Below are 12,881 nucleotides of genomic sequence, written 5' to 3'. Positions count from 1 at the left end.
AGCTAGCAGCTGGGTCAGTTGTCAAAGTTTCCAAATTCCAGTTGAAGACACAGGAGGTTGCTTTTGCGAAGGGCATGTTAGTAGTGCTGCGGGGAGATGCAGGTGACGCTGAGGGGTTCATGGAAAAGGATTGGCTACTGTATAGAGGGGAAGCTCGCTATGTTCCAGAAGGAGATCTCTGAGCCAAGATCCTACGTCAGTGCCATGACAACACTACAGTGGGACACTTTGGGCAGCACAAAACGCTATACCACGTGACGAGGCAATTCTGGTGGCCAAGACTGAGGGAGGTCAAGGAATGTGTCCAAGCCTGTGAGGTTTGTCAGCGGGCAAAAAGACCCAGGGAAGCACCTGCAGTATTGCTTCAACCACTAACCACACCGCAAGGACCATGGGAAGCTGTAGCTATGGACTACATCACTGATCTGCCAGAGTCACTGCAGAAGACAGTGATCTGGGTGGGGGTAGACTTGTTCACAGAGATGGCTCACTTCGTGCCCTGTAAGGGGCTGCTGACCACACAAGAGATGGCACAACTCTTTGTAGAAAATGTATTTAATTCGCATGGGCTCCCCCTTAAAGTGATTTCAGATTGGGGGACCCAATTCACCTTGCAGTTCTGGAAGAAGCTCATGCCATTACTCCAGGTAGAAGTGTCCCTCACTCAGCCTGACACCCAGAGACTAATGGGGAGTTGGAAAGGGCTAACGCCATGTTAAGCAGGACCTCCGGTGTTATGTGAACTACCAGCAAGATGATTGGGTGTCCAAATTGCCCTTGGCAGTGTTTGCGTACAACAGTGCACTTCATGCATTAACTCGGCAGACCCCCCTTTTATGCCAGTTACAGATACCATACATGTACTTTCCCATCACAGACCAACACCGTGTCAGTACCAGCAGCAGAGGACTTCATAGAAGACTTAACAGCCATCTGAAGTTTGCTAAGGAAATGCTTGGACTATGCTAAGGAGTCATATAAGATAGCAGCAGATGCCCATAGACAACCAGGTAGTGAGTTAAAGGTGGGGGATCAGGTGTGGCTGTCTACACATGATTTGCCCTAGAGAGGTAGATGCAGGAAACTAGATCCTCAGCAGGTGGGGCCATTTGAAGTGTACTTTCAGACTCAGATTGTCAGTATCAATGAAGATACACACTGTATTCCAAAGATCCGTGCTGTCCCCAGTAGTGCTAGCACACACCTAATAAACTCCCAGGCAAGCGCCCCCACTTCCTGTTCTGGTAGAGGGAGAGGAGGAGCTTGAAGTAGAGCAGATTCTAGACTCACTCATGACACGAAAGAGACTGCAATACTTGATTGCATGGAAGGGTTATGGGCCCGAAGAAAGATCATGGGAATATGCAGAACATGTTAATGCCCTGGAATTGCAAAGGGAGTTTCATAGGAACCACACCAACAGACCCATACCGAAGGGGTGGGGGGAGGAAGAAAGGGGGGAGGAAAGCTCTGGATAGGGGTGTGATGTCAGGGACTGGACCAAACAGGAAGGCTGGGGAGTGTCCCCTCAGTCTGCTCGGCTCCTCTTGGAAGAGGAGGGGGAGTGGGAAGCTTCGCCCTCGCATTTTGTCTCCAGCAGTTTCTAGATGTCATGAACACATCTGTCCCAGGTAGAGAAACACAGCATGAGTGGAAGCAGTCAGACAGCTGGGAGCAGTCCTCCTTCCCCTGACATGGAATGGAATGTAGATTAGGTGTTGGCAGAGAGTGGGAGGGAGAGAAGTCAGCTTGCTCAAGAAGCACAGGCAGCTTTGGAAAACAGGAGGGGTAGCATTTCCTCACTGGAAGAGGTGGCAATAAATCCCCTGAACCCAAAGAGTAGACATATGAGAAAGGTATTACATAGGTAATAAACCCAGAAATGTAAGGGTCATAGGTACAGAATATTCCGCAGAACCAGGAAGCACTCTTCAGAAGGGTCAACTGATTCGTAAGACATGGAAGCTCAGTTAGACGTCCGAGGCTAATTGTTTGTATTGCAATAAGTCAGCCAGGCTGGTTTGCATAACCCAGCCCAGAAATTCCCTGTCTGGCACAGCTCTGCAGATTTTCCCTTTAACCCATATCCCAATTAATCAAAACCCCAGCCTTTATTCATTCCTAGGATTTGGGGGTGGGGTGTCAGTTTGCATTTCTTAGCGCAGAAAGTATTGATCTGATATGTAGGGATCTTTCCTATTCTACTTAATTCAATAGGGTTTTGGAAGCTTCTCTGTTTGAAACAAACAAACAAACAGAAGATTCATGATGTTTGGGTTATTCCTTCATAGAAGTTGAGTACAGCTGGCTTAAACTGGTTTTGTTATCTTTCCTTCAAGGTCATGCTGACTATAAAAGTAAGGACAGAAGGAGCCTAGGTTTTACTTTCTCTTTCTGTCTCTCTTCCTTCTAGTGTGGTGTTCTGTATACAGTGTTAAGTTTTAGACTTATAATAAGTCTATAAGTTATTATAAGTTAAGTCTACTGCAACTGGATTTCTTATGGACAGTGAATGTCTTGGATTTGTGACCATGGTGCTCATTTGCCTTCAATAGCAGTAAAGCAGCTGGATGAAATATTAATTGCCTCTGGTCTATTTTTATTTACTTATTTATTTTGAATCCTGCAAAGTGTTTAAGTTTTTACTCTGCTAACTATACGTCAGAGTTCTGCTCTGGATCAATATTGGGTAGAATTTCTTGACAGGTTATGGGCCCAGAAAGTTCTTTTGATGTGCTGATGGGTTCCTGAGGCTGAGCAGAGTGCTGAGGAGATCTGGTTGTGCAGTGCCAGAGTGTTTGCTGTGAACGAGCAAAGGAGTAGCTGCACCAAAATGCTGGAGGGTGAGGAGGACCTGGAGAGTCTCCGTGCCTGGGCAGCGGCGGTGAAGCAGCTGGAGTGGATGCCGGCCGTGGTGATTTACTAGTTGGGTAGCTATTGTGGAACAGCCTTGCAGTGCCGAGAAGCTGGAAGAGGCTAGATTCCGGAGATGGTTGTCAGCGGTTGGTGCAGATGCAGCATTGGGAGGTATGGAGAACCTAGAGGGGCTGGGAGCTGGCAGCGGTTTTACTGGTATGCAGGGGACGTTTATATTTGCCTACTAACAGTGGTAAAATAAGCTGTAGTCCTATCTTAAAGGAGTAGGAGATTGATTAGGCCTGGGAGACTGGAAATTGTCCTAATGGTTTTATAGCAGGTCATTTGCTGAGCCATGTTTGGGTGAGCATCCCACGTTGCAAACTCTTTTGGGGTAATAAATTAACTGCAATAGTTTGGCGTATAAACTGTAAAATGTGAAATATAAAGTGTTTCTAATTTGTTGTAAAATACATTTTGGAATTCTTAAACGTGGAATATCCTTCATCCTTCCCTTCCATTCTTTCTTGTTTTCTTTTTCTTTTTCTACCACTTCCATTTAATGGAAAGAAAGATCTGGAGGAATTATGAACATAAGTAGGAGAATATGGCTCTGGATTTGGCCATTTCCCAACACATCTCTCTGAGTTTAGGTGAGATGATGGCGCGAAAGACACAAAGACCCACTGCCAAATCCCACGCAGCTTGCTCAAACCATCTTCATTTTATTATTCTATAGAATATCCTATGCTTATCATGGTGGCCTCTAGCCTGGCCCCTCTGCTTTATAATGCCTGCCCCCTGCCCCAGCTGCCCCTCTCAATCCTGCTCTCCTGAGGGCACAAGCAGATCGTAGTAGTCTTCGGAGCCAGGGTAGTACCCTGGTGGATCCGTGAACTGACTTCGAGGTGCCATCCGGGGCCCGGGCTGCTGCGGTCTGTACCTAGTCCTGCGGCCAGGTCTCCGGTTACCCCAAAAATAGTTCTCCCTCATCCAGGGAGGGAAGGAGGACCTTGTGGTCTGCACCTGGGGAGGAGGCCTCACACCCCACTGTGGGGGCCTCACCCAGGGAGGCCTGTGGGGTCTTGGCCTGGCCGCTGTAGGGAAAGTCCTGGGCTTGCGCGTTGTTGTGGCCTGGGTCTGCGCCAGCAGCGGGGTGTGTGTGGGAACTGAGAGCTGCAGTTTAGAGGTCCTTTGGATCCAGTCCAGATAGTATTGCGTGGAGATGAAGACGCTTGGCACCTTCGCTGTGCCGCAGTACACGGGTCCGAAACTGGTGACTCCAATCACCCAGTAGCGCTCAGACCTCTCTTCCCTGCACATCAGGGGGCCTCCGCTGTCACCCTGGGAGGGGGGAAAGAAGGTGGTGGAATGAGGTGCAGGCATGATGCCATGGAGACCGGGGCAGAGGCAAATGGGGTAAGGATACAAGGCTCAACCATCCTGACAGGGGGCAGCACAGCACATCAACTTCACTTATTCCCGGTGGAGTACAGAGTCAGGTTTAAGGTGCTGGTTTTGACCTTTAAAACCCCACGTGGCCTAGGACCCACGTACCTATGGGACTGCCTCTCCTGGTATGCCCCACGGAGGACCTTAAGGTCCACAAATGGCAACACCTTGGAGGTCCCAAGTCGCAAGGTGGTTAGATTGGTCTCAACTAGGGCCAGGGCCTTTTCAGTACTGGCCCCTGTTTGGTGGAATGCACTGTCACAAGAGACTAGGGCCCTGTGGGACTTGACATCTTTCTGCAGGGCCTGCAAAACAGAGCTGTTCCGCCTGGCCTTTGGTTTGGACTCAGTCTGACCCTCCCCTTACAGTTTTGATTTATGGGCTACTTGTGCTGGTCCAGGGGGGAGGTTACCGTGGGGCGAGGTCCAGGACCTGAGTCCTCCACGGGCAAAGCGGGGTCCACAGCGAGGAGCCGGGCAAGGACAGGAACTCTGGGGGAACAGGACTGGGTGCTGGCCGAAACAGCTCTTCCAACGTTGCTCCCACAACCTGGGACTGGGCTGACTGGCCTTTATCTTCTCTGAGGCCAGGGGCGGTCCCGGCCCCCAGGAGACCCGCCTCTCCTGGCCTTAAGGCGAGCACTCCTCCTGGGAGAAACCAGTTCCCTTCGCCTCTCTGCCCTGAGCCTCTGCAGTTCAGGAGAGGCTGGTGGGTTACTGGACCCAGGGGGAGACTCACCTTCCCCTGACAGGGCTGGGAGAGGCGCACCTGCAGGCACTGTGTCCTCAATCACCTCCGGAGCCAGAGAGGATTCACCTGGTGCCTGCTCCTGAGGATCCGGCACAGGTGCAGGCGCTTCACAATCAAGGCCCTGCCCCAGCTCAGCTGGCCCTGGAGGCGGGGACTCCTGTGCAGGCTGGGATTCCTCCGGTTCAGCCTCTGAATCGGATTCCCAGGTCATCACACTACTTTTAAAATGAGGCTGCTTTTTAAATTGCATTTTAACCTGTATTTTAAATTGGGTTGTTGTTGTTTTTTCCCCTATTAAGTTTCCATTGTAATTTTACTGGTGTTAACCGCCCTGAGCCCGGCTTTGGGCGGAGAATAAATAAATTTTTTTATTATTATTATTATTTGCATTAAATTCCTGCCTTGCAGGGGGTTGGACTCGATGACCGCCCCGAGGTACCTTCCAACTCTACAATTCTAAACGTATACCCTGCTTGATTGTACAACAGCAACCTCAAGGCAGTTTACGAAAAGAACAAAACAATAACGAGTAAAACCAACTCTTGAAAACATTCAGAAGATAAAACCAGCTACAAACTGAAAACGGATTGAAACATATACCAACATCCTACATTTAAAGTGTGTGACTCCCTCCCCCACAAGAATCCTGGGAACTGTAGTTCACTCCTCATGGAGATCTGATTCTGGGCATCCAAATTGCAGTTCCTCAAGATTCTTTTTTTTTTCGGTGGCGGGGGGGGGGGGCAGCGGGAGTCCTGCACTTTGAATGTGCTTTGACCGTGTGGTGTGTAGACAGCCTTGGAGAGCAGCCTCAGCTCAGCTTGCCAGACGTTGAAACTTGGAGCATTGGTGGGCCACAAAAGAGCTCTGATGTGGAGCCATAGAGTGCCACAGGGTGCCACCCCCCTCATCAGGTGAGCACAAAATCCTGACCTTGGCTCCTGACCATGGTTCACCCTACCCTGCAGATTGAAATTGTTCCTTCTTCGTGTCCGGCACAGACGTTCTGTGTAGGGATCCTCCTGCCCCACCGCATCCCACATCGGATTCTAGTGTAGAGACTCGTCGCCCCTTCTTGCATGATGTCAGGAGGGGTGGAATCTGTGAGCAGAAAGCAGCAGGGTGGGAATGGAGATAGACAGCTGGACGCCTGGCCAGGGGGTGCTCTGCCCGTGAATCCTAACTGGGGCAGGGGAAGGAGAGAGGAAACGGAGAAACTCCTCAGAGCCACACCGAGAAAGCAGACGTGTGGATAAGCACTAAGACCTGCCTAACAGCTAGCTGCTCTCAGTCCGTGGACCAGCAGTACTATTTTTCTAGAAAAAGAGGTGCCGGAACTCACCACAAATGCCTTCCCTTGTCTCTTATAACAGCAATGGCGCCCACCTGAGAGGGGCCAGAATGGAGCTCCACTGAGTTCTGGCTGAAAAAATCCCCGCTAACCATGTTTTGATTTCATAAATAGTTGGTGTTGGTGTTGACCTTTAAAGCCCTAAATGGCCTCGGCCCAGTACACCTGAAGGAGCGTCTCCACCCCCATTGTTCTACCCGGACACTGAGGTCCAGCTCCGAGGCCCTTCTGGCAGTTCACTCACTGCGGGAAGTGAGGTTACAGGGAACCAGGCAGAGGGCCTTCTCGGTGGTGGCACCCGCCCTGTGGAACACCCTCCCACCAGATGTCAAAGGAATAAACAAACTCATCCATGCAGGACAGAGGGGAAGTGGAACAGGGGTGGAACAACTGGAAAGAAAACCTCTCCTGCGAGGAATGAACCTTGTGCAGCCCAACCAGGAGCATTTATTCATTCAGAGCTATAATTTTTGCCATGGTCACTTCCATTTTATTTACTAACTTTCCTCCCACTGGAAGGGCTTGTCCACACTTCCACTCGTCCCCTGCCTAGAAAGCATGACTTTAAGAGGTTTGTGCTCTCTAGGCATGCTTGCCCTGTTACTTTCCCCAGGGAAACCCACTCTTGACTGCTGAATAGGAGCAAACAGCAATCTGCGGAGAACTCGACTGCAGGTTTTCCCCGGGGGGAAACAGCAGGATAAGCGGAAGTGCAGACAAGTCCTAAACCACCCTGGAAAATGCCAGCTGGCAGTGAAGATACAGGTGATGACTTTCTTTCAAACACTTCAGGTGGGCCAGTCCTTCTGCTTTTCACAAGGCTGCTCTCACCTTTTGGCAGGAGGCCGCCCCAGCCGCTGACGTAGCAATGGCCGAGCGTCAAAACCTCCATTCTTTCGTCAGGCAGGCAGGCTGGCTGGATGTAGTCGCTGCAGTTGACGGGCTCGTCCATCTCCAACAAGGCGATGTCTGCGAACACCACCTCTCCTTGATTCAGCTGGTTGTCGTACTTCTCGTGTTTTACCAGCCTCTTAATGAAGCGCTGCTCAGCCTCTGGGCCCAGCTTCTTGATCCGGTTGGAGCCAAGAACAAGCTTGTACTGGTCTCTGCAGGTGGGGCCAAGAACAGGGATAAATGGCTTGTGGGAGGATGTTCTTGGACTCTCTGAACGTAAGAGAAAGGATGGAGAAAAAATCCCCCCTCCCTCTCTCACGAGGGTGGAACACCTGGATATCCAGTGAAGCTGGCCCAACCTCCAAAAGGATATTGCAGAGCTGGAGAAGGTTCAGAAAAGGACCACCAAAATTATCAGGGGTGTGGAGAAACTCCCCTACGAGGAAAGGCTGCCACGCTTGGGACTTTTTAGTTTGAAGAAAAACTGGGTAAGAGGCGACATGGTTGAAGCCTGAGAGGTTTTATTATTTATTTGATTCGACTTGGTTTCATTTGTATATTGCCTTCATCCCAAGATCCCAGGGCGGTTCACAGGATAAAAATCCAAGGTAAAAACACAAGTAAATAGTCAAAACAAAAAATAACAAAACAATAACTCCGTTCCCACAAAAAAAACCTGTAGAATATTAATCAGCTTTATAAAACAAAAACAAAAAAGACAAATACAAAATACCAGTTAACACAGAACACTTAAGAACAATAAACAACACCCACCCAAGTTATAACATGACCCCCATTAAAAGCACAATTTTAGCACAAAGGGGCTGTCCCACGTCCTCATTCCTCGTTTTTGTGCCTGGCCGCTTTCTCTGGGAAAACCTGCTGTTTACATCTAAATTGGAGCAAGCATGAATTCATAGAAAACTCGATTGACATTTGTTCTGATTCAGCGATGAACAGTGTTTTCCTGGGGAAAGCAGTGGGAGAAAGAAGAAGCCTCTCAGATCTGTGCCTACAGGTCTCAGGACAAATGGAATTGTTGGTAAGCCCTATATTCCTATGAACCAAAAGGGGGCGGATCGGCCCTAGTGGCCACAGTGGCGGAGCTAGCTGCTCTGGCACCCGGAGCGGAGTGCACCCAGGGGGTGGGGCTACCCACCCACGGGGGCGGGGATGGCATCCCAGGGGGGTGAGGTGAGCGTCCTGCGGGGTGTGCGTCCCGGGGGTGTGCTGCCCGCAAGGAGCGTCCCAGGGTGGCGGTGTGATGATGTCACCCCCCCTCAGGGATGACACCCAGGGTCTCCGCACCCACCTTGCTCTGCCTCTGAGTGCCCAGCCCTCTGAAGTTCCCAGTGGGATGCTGGACCAACTGGACCTTAGTCCTGAACAGGTAGGGCAGTTCCTGGGCTGTAGACTCCACCATCCCAAGAGGACGGCTTTGTGTTCAGGCGAACTGCAGTTCCTTCAAGTATCACCTGGAAGGCAGAAGAAGGGACTCTGCTTCCTTGAGATGCCCCCAGGCGGCTGGGCTTGCAGATTCCACAACCCTCCCCAGGAACGGCCTTCTGCTAAGCAGACTTCCCCTTCTGCTTACTTTGGTTTTGGGAAGCAGTGGACTGCACTGAGGACCCATTGGGGGCCAATGAGCGAACCTCCGCAGCTAGGAAAGTAGACGTTCCCTCGTACTTTTGTCTGGATGCTGACCATCCAGGGCCAGGTCCCTGGAAGAACATCGCTGCCACCCATAATACGCATCAACTTATGGCTGCTTGCCATGGGTCGTCTTCCGCAGATGCCACTGAAAAAGATAGAGAGCGTCAACAGATCATGTGCATGACGTGGGTGGATTGTGCAGCTCTTGAATATTGTGATCGCACATTTTACCTTTTTTACTGACACAGGCTCCTCATATATCATCTGGTATTTTGCAGGTCTTTTATATAGTTCAACAAATTTTATTTTTTGGGGGGGAAATTCTACTATTATTATTTTTTTTAAAAAAAAAATCCAGCCTTGTCAGTTTTATGTAATTCATGATAGTAACCCTGGGAGATCTGTTTGGATGCCATGGCTATAGGTGGTAATCAACAAGACTTGTCTCAGAGTACATCCACCAAAAGTAATGGACCTAACTTGTTTGTGTTCATTGCTTTCAATCGGTCTACTTCAGAGGGTTGGCTGAAATGCCACTAAATTTCATGAGACCCTCAAGGCAAAATGGAAGGAGAGCAACCCTGGTAGATGGAAAGGCAGACAGAAGACCACCTGGGGTCTTTTTCCAGGAAAAAAACTTCTTCCCTGTTTTGTCTTTCCTTACAAAATGCCACCCATCAACCCAATGGCCTCTTACTCGCAATTGCTGACGGTTGCGTTATGGGTGGGCTGGAATGCAGCAAGGACCAGAACAGAGATGACCAACCATCTCATCCTTCGGGAAGCTCCCAAGGCTACAAGATCCACCACACCACCTTTCCTTAGAATTCATGACATCATAAAACACATGAATCCAGGTTCTGTCCAGAGAGCATGTGGGCAGCCTAACATCATCACTGCTTTATGCTCCTCCTCCTCTCTTTTTTTGAGACAGACAAATGTTATTAATATTAACAGAAGCACCAGGGAAAGATGCCAAAACGAGGATAATAATAGTAACAACAATAATAATTTTATTATTTATACCCCACCCATCTGGCTGGGTGTCCCAAGCCACTCTGGGCAACTTACAGAATATATATAACATAACAAAGCAGCAAACATTAAAAGCTTCCCAATACAGGGCTGCCTTTAGATGTGTTCTCAAAGTTGTATAGTTCTTTATCTCCTTGACATCTGAAGGTAGGGTGTTCCATAGGGAGGGTGCCACCACCGAGAAGGCCCTGTGCCTGGTTCCCTGGTTCCTGTACTATGCTCTTTAGCCGTGCTGGCATCCTCTTGGCCCAGGTTGCATTTTTTCCTGAAGTGCAATATACATTATAGTTGAGATCCCCTTATTGTGATTTTGAATAACCCCTAAGTGGTCTACCAGCTCCCTCATTTTTGGGAAGTCCCTTTCTTTGAAGTCAAAGGTGACTACAATGAACTTACTTTGCAATTGTCCAGTACATATATAAATTGAATTTGACAGCACTGTGGTCACTCTTCCCAATTAGTTCAGCAACACTTTCATCTCTAACCAGATCCTGGCTGTCACTTGAGATAAAGCCCAGAGTATATGTTCTTCTGGTCAATTCCATTACAAACTGTTCTAAGACAGTCATTTAGCGTATCTATAAATGTTAGCTCTTTGCCGTGTTTAGAAGAAATATGCAACCAGTCTACAACATCTCCTCTTTGATTGCATTCTCCATCTCAAGATCACTGTATATACAGTATCTGAGAGACCTTTGTATGTTGAGGAGGTTAGAAATGATGCTCAGAAACTGCCATTGAAATTCTACTTAGTATTCATCCAGAGCAGGGATGCGGGTAGTGCTGTGGGTTAAACCACAGAGCCTAGGACTTGCCGATCAGAAGGTCAGTGGTTCGAATCCCCGTGACGGGGTGAGCTCCCGTTGCTCGGTCCCCGCTCCTGCCCACCTAGCAGTTTGAAAGCACGTCAAAGTGCAAGGAGATAAATAGGTACCACTCTGGCGGGAAGGTAAACGGCGTTTCCGTGCGCTGCTCTGGTTCGCCAGAAGCGGCTTAGTCCTGCTGGCCACATGACCCGGAAGCTGTACGCCGGCTCCCTCAGCCAGTAAAGTGAGATGAGCGCCGCAACCCCAGAGTCGGTCATGACTGGACCTAATAGTCAGGGGTCCCTTTACCTTTACCTTTAGGGATCCAGAGCAGATTCCAATGTATAGTTAGCAGAGTAACAACTTTAACACACTGCAGTATTTTAAAAATAAAATAAAATAAAATAGACCAGAGGCAATTGTATTTCATCCAGCAGAGCTTTACTGCTACTGAAGGCAAATGAGCATAATGGTCACAAATCCAATACAATCAGGATTGGCCCTGTCCATAAGAAATCCAGTTGCAGCAGACTTGAAATAAACTTATAATATCTTAGAATTGTTAGGATTCTTGCTCTGTGCTTGCAGTCATGGAATTGTTTTCTATCACATGATGGTGTGTGTCTTCATTCCATATAGTGGGAAGTGACGGAGACAGGATGTTTTTGCTTCTGTGTTCCGTGTGGGGCCATTGTCCTTTGTTCTTTTTGTTTGCTGCCTGATGAGAAAGAGGAAGGAGCTGAGTCAGAACGCTCCGAGTGTATTATATGCACAGTAAATAAAGTAGCTTAGCCAAAATGCTGTGCTACTGAGTCTGTTATGTGCACTGCTAACACTCTGCAGGATCCTAAGCATGCCGATACCTCTTGCTATCAGTCGCTGTGACATTCGGGCTGAAGAAAGCTTTTGAAGCTCCCGACTGACTGACCAGGAGGGAGAGAACATGCCAGTCGGGCATGTGTTTCTGCCAGGGTCCAACACACAAGTAGGACGATCCTAACAAAAATAAGTCTAAACCCTTAACACTAAGTATGTTATGTACAGAACATCACATAAGGGAAAGAGAAAGTGAAACCCAGGCTCCTTCTGGCCTTATTATCATAGTCAGCATAACCTTGACTGAAAGAGATAACAGGACCAGTTTAAATCAGCTGTACTCAGCTTCTCTGAAGGAATAACCCAAACATCAAGAACCTTCTGCTTGTTTCTTTCACACAGAGAAGCTTCCAGAACCTTCTTGAATTAAGTAGTATAGCAAAGATCTCTACACATCGGATCAATACTTTCCGCTCTACAAAATGCAAACTAACAAAGCCAGCCCAGAAATTCCCTGTCTGGCACAGCCCTGCAGCTTGTACTTTAATCCATATCCCAGTTAATCAAAATCTTAGACTTTGTTCATTCCTAGGGTTTGGAGGGGGGTGTCCCTAAACCTTGTCAGACAGACTAAAGCAGGAGTGGGAAACCTCAGGCAGAGGGCCAAATGGGGTGCTCCAAGCCTTACTCACTGGCCCTCACTTGCTCCCAGCCACACCCGGTCTCCATAGACCATGCCCCACGTCAGCCCTGCTTCCCAACAACCTTGGTGCTTTCACCTGGATGGAAGGTATCCTTGGACTCTGATAATGCCCCTCACTTGACCGGTAGATGGGGCTGGTTTGTAGAATCCAAGGCAAGCTTTAGAATTGTTGCTCCACCAACTTTTGCCCTGGCCCCGCCCAACATGGGCAAGATTATTTGGAAGGGAATGTGGTCACTCCGGACAAAGAAGGTTCTCCACCCACTGACCCCTAAACTAATGTCCAAACCCATCCTAACTTCCTCTCTCCACTTCCTCCTCTCCATTGAGTTTGCAGGCTCTGTAGACAGCTGCCTTCTGCTATGGATATTTTGAACAATCTGGGATTGTTGTATTGACGCCATTGCGATATTTTGTTAACGACCTTGGGATTTCTAAGGGAGGGTGGTGTAAAAATGTTTTAGTAAAATAAATGCTGCTAAGCCATGCTCCCTGCCTCCATACACAAATTGCCTCCATGCACAAATACACACAACTTAGGAGTACAGCATCTAGATCAAGGGAA

At 48.7% G+C, this 12,881-nt stretch overlaps 1 protein-coding gene across 2 annotated transcripts; it reads right to left on the bottom strand.

Annotated features, from left to right (window-relative positions):
- Positions 1-3,561: 3,561 nt before the first annotated feature.
- On the bottom strand, positions 3,562-9,801 carry LOC310743007 (acrosin-like). 2 transcript variants are annotated; one of them, XM_083573038.1, is made up of 5 exons: positions 9,654-9,801; positions 8,898-9,101; positions 7,241-7,515; positions 6,020-6,159; positions 3,562-4,200 (listed from the first exon to the last, which is right to left on the bottom strand). In XM_083573038.1, the coding sequence occupies exons 1-5, from the start codon at positions 9,728-9,730 to the stop codon at positions 3,676-3,678; spliced, it is 1,221 nt and encodes a 406-aa protein (XP_083429164.1). In that variant the 5' UTR covers positions 9,731-9,801; the 3' UTR covers positions 3,562-3,675. The 2 variants fall into 2 exon arrangements, with proteins under 2 accessions (XP_083429164.1, XP_083429165.1); XM_083573039.1 differs by lacking the exon at positions 9,654-9,801 and adding an exon at positions 9,188-9,613.
- Between the last annotated feature and the right edge of the window lie 3,080 nt (positions 9,802-12,881).

This window comes from Podarcis filfolensis (genome assembly GCF_964270895.1).
Source record: "Podarcis filfolensis genome assembly, chromosome: 10".
Classification (NCBI taxonomy): domain Eukaryota; kingdom Metazoa; phylum Chordata; class Lepidosauria; order Squamata; family Lacertidae; genus Podarcis; species Podarcis filfolensis.
This window is presented reverse-complemented; position numbering and strand designations above follow the sequence as displayed.

What these genes read in the sequence shown, in the direction of transcription:
- LOC310743007 (XM_083573038.1), bottom strand. Translation starts at nt 9,730, where the DNA reads ATGAGATGGTTGGTCATCTCTGTTCTGGTCCTTGCTGCATTCCAGCCC. An exon ending in GCAACCGTCAGCAATTGCGA is followed by an intron (nt 9,102 to 9,653) that starts GTAAGAGGCCAT and finishes TATCTTTTTCAG; the next exon opens with TGGCATCTGCGGAAGACGAC. An exon ending in GGGCGGCCTCCTGCCAAAAG is followed by an intron (nt 6,160 to 7,240) that starts GTGAGAGCAGCC and finishes TTCTGCTCACAG; the next exon opens with ATTCCACCCCTCCTGACATC.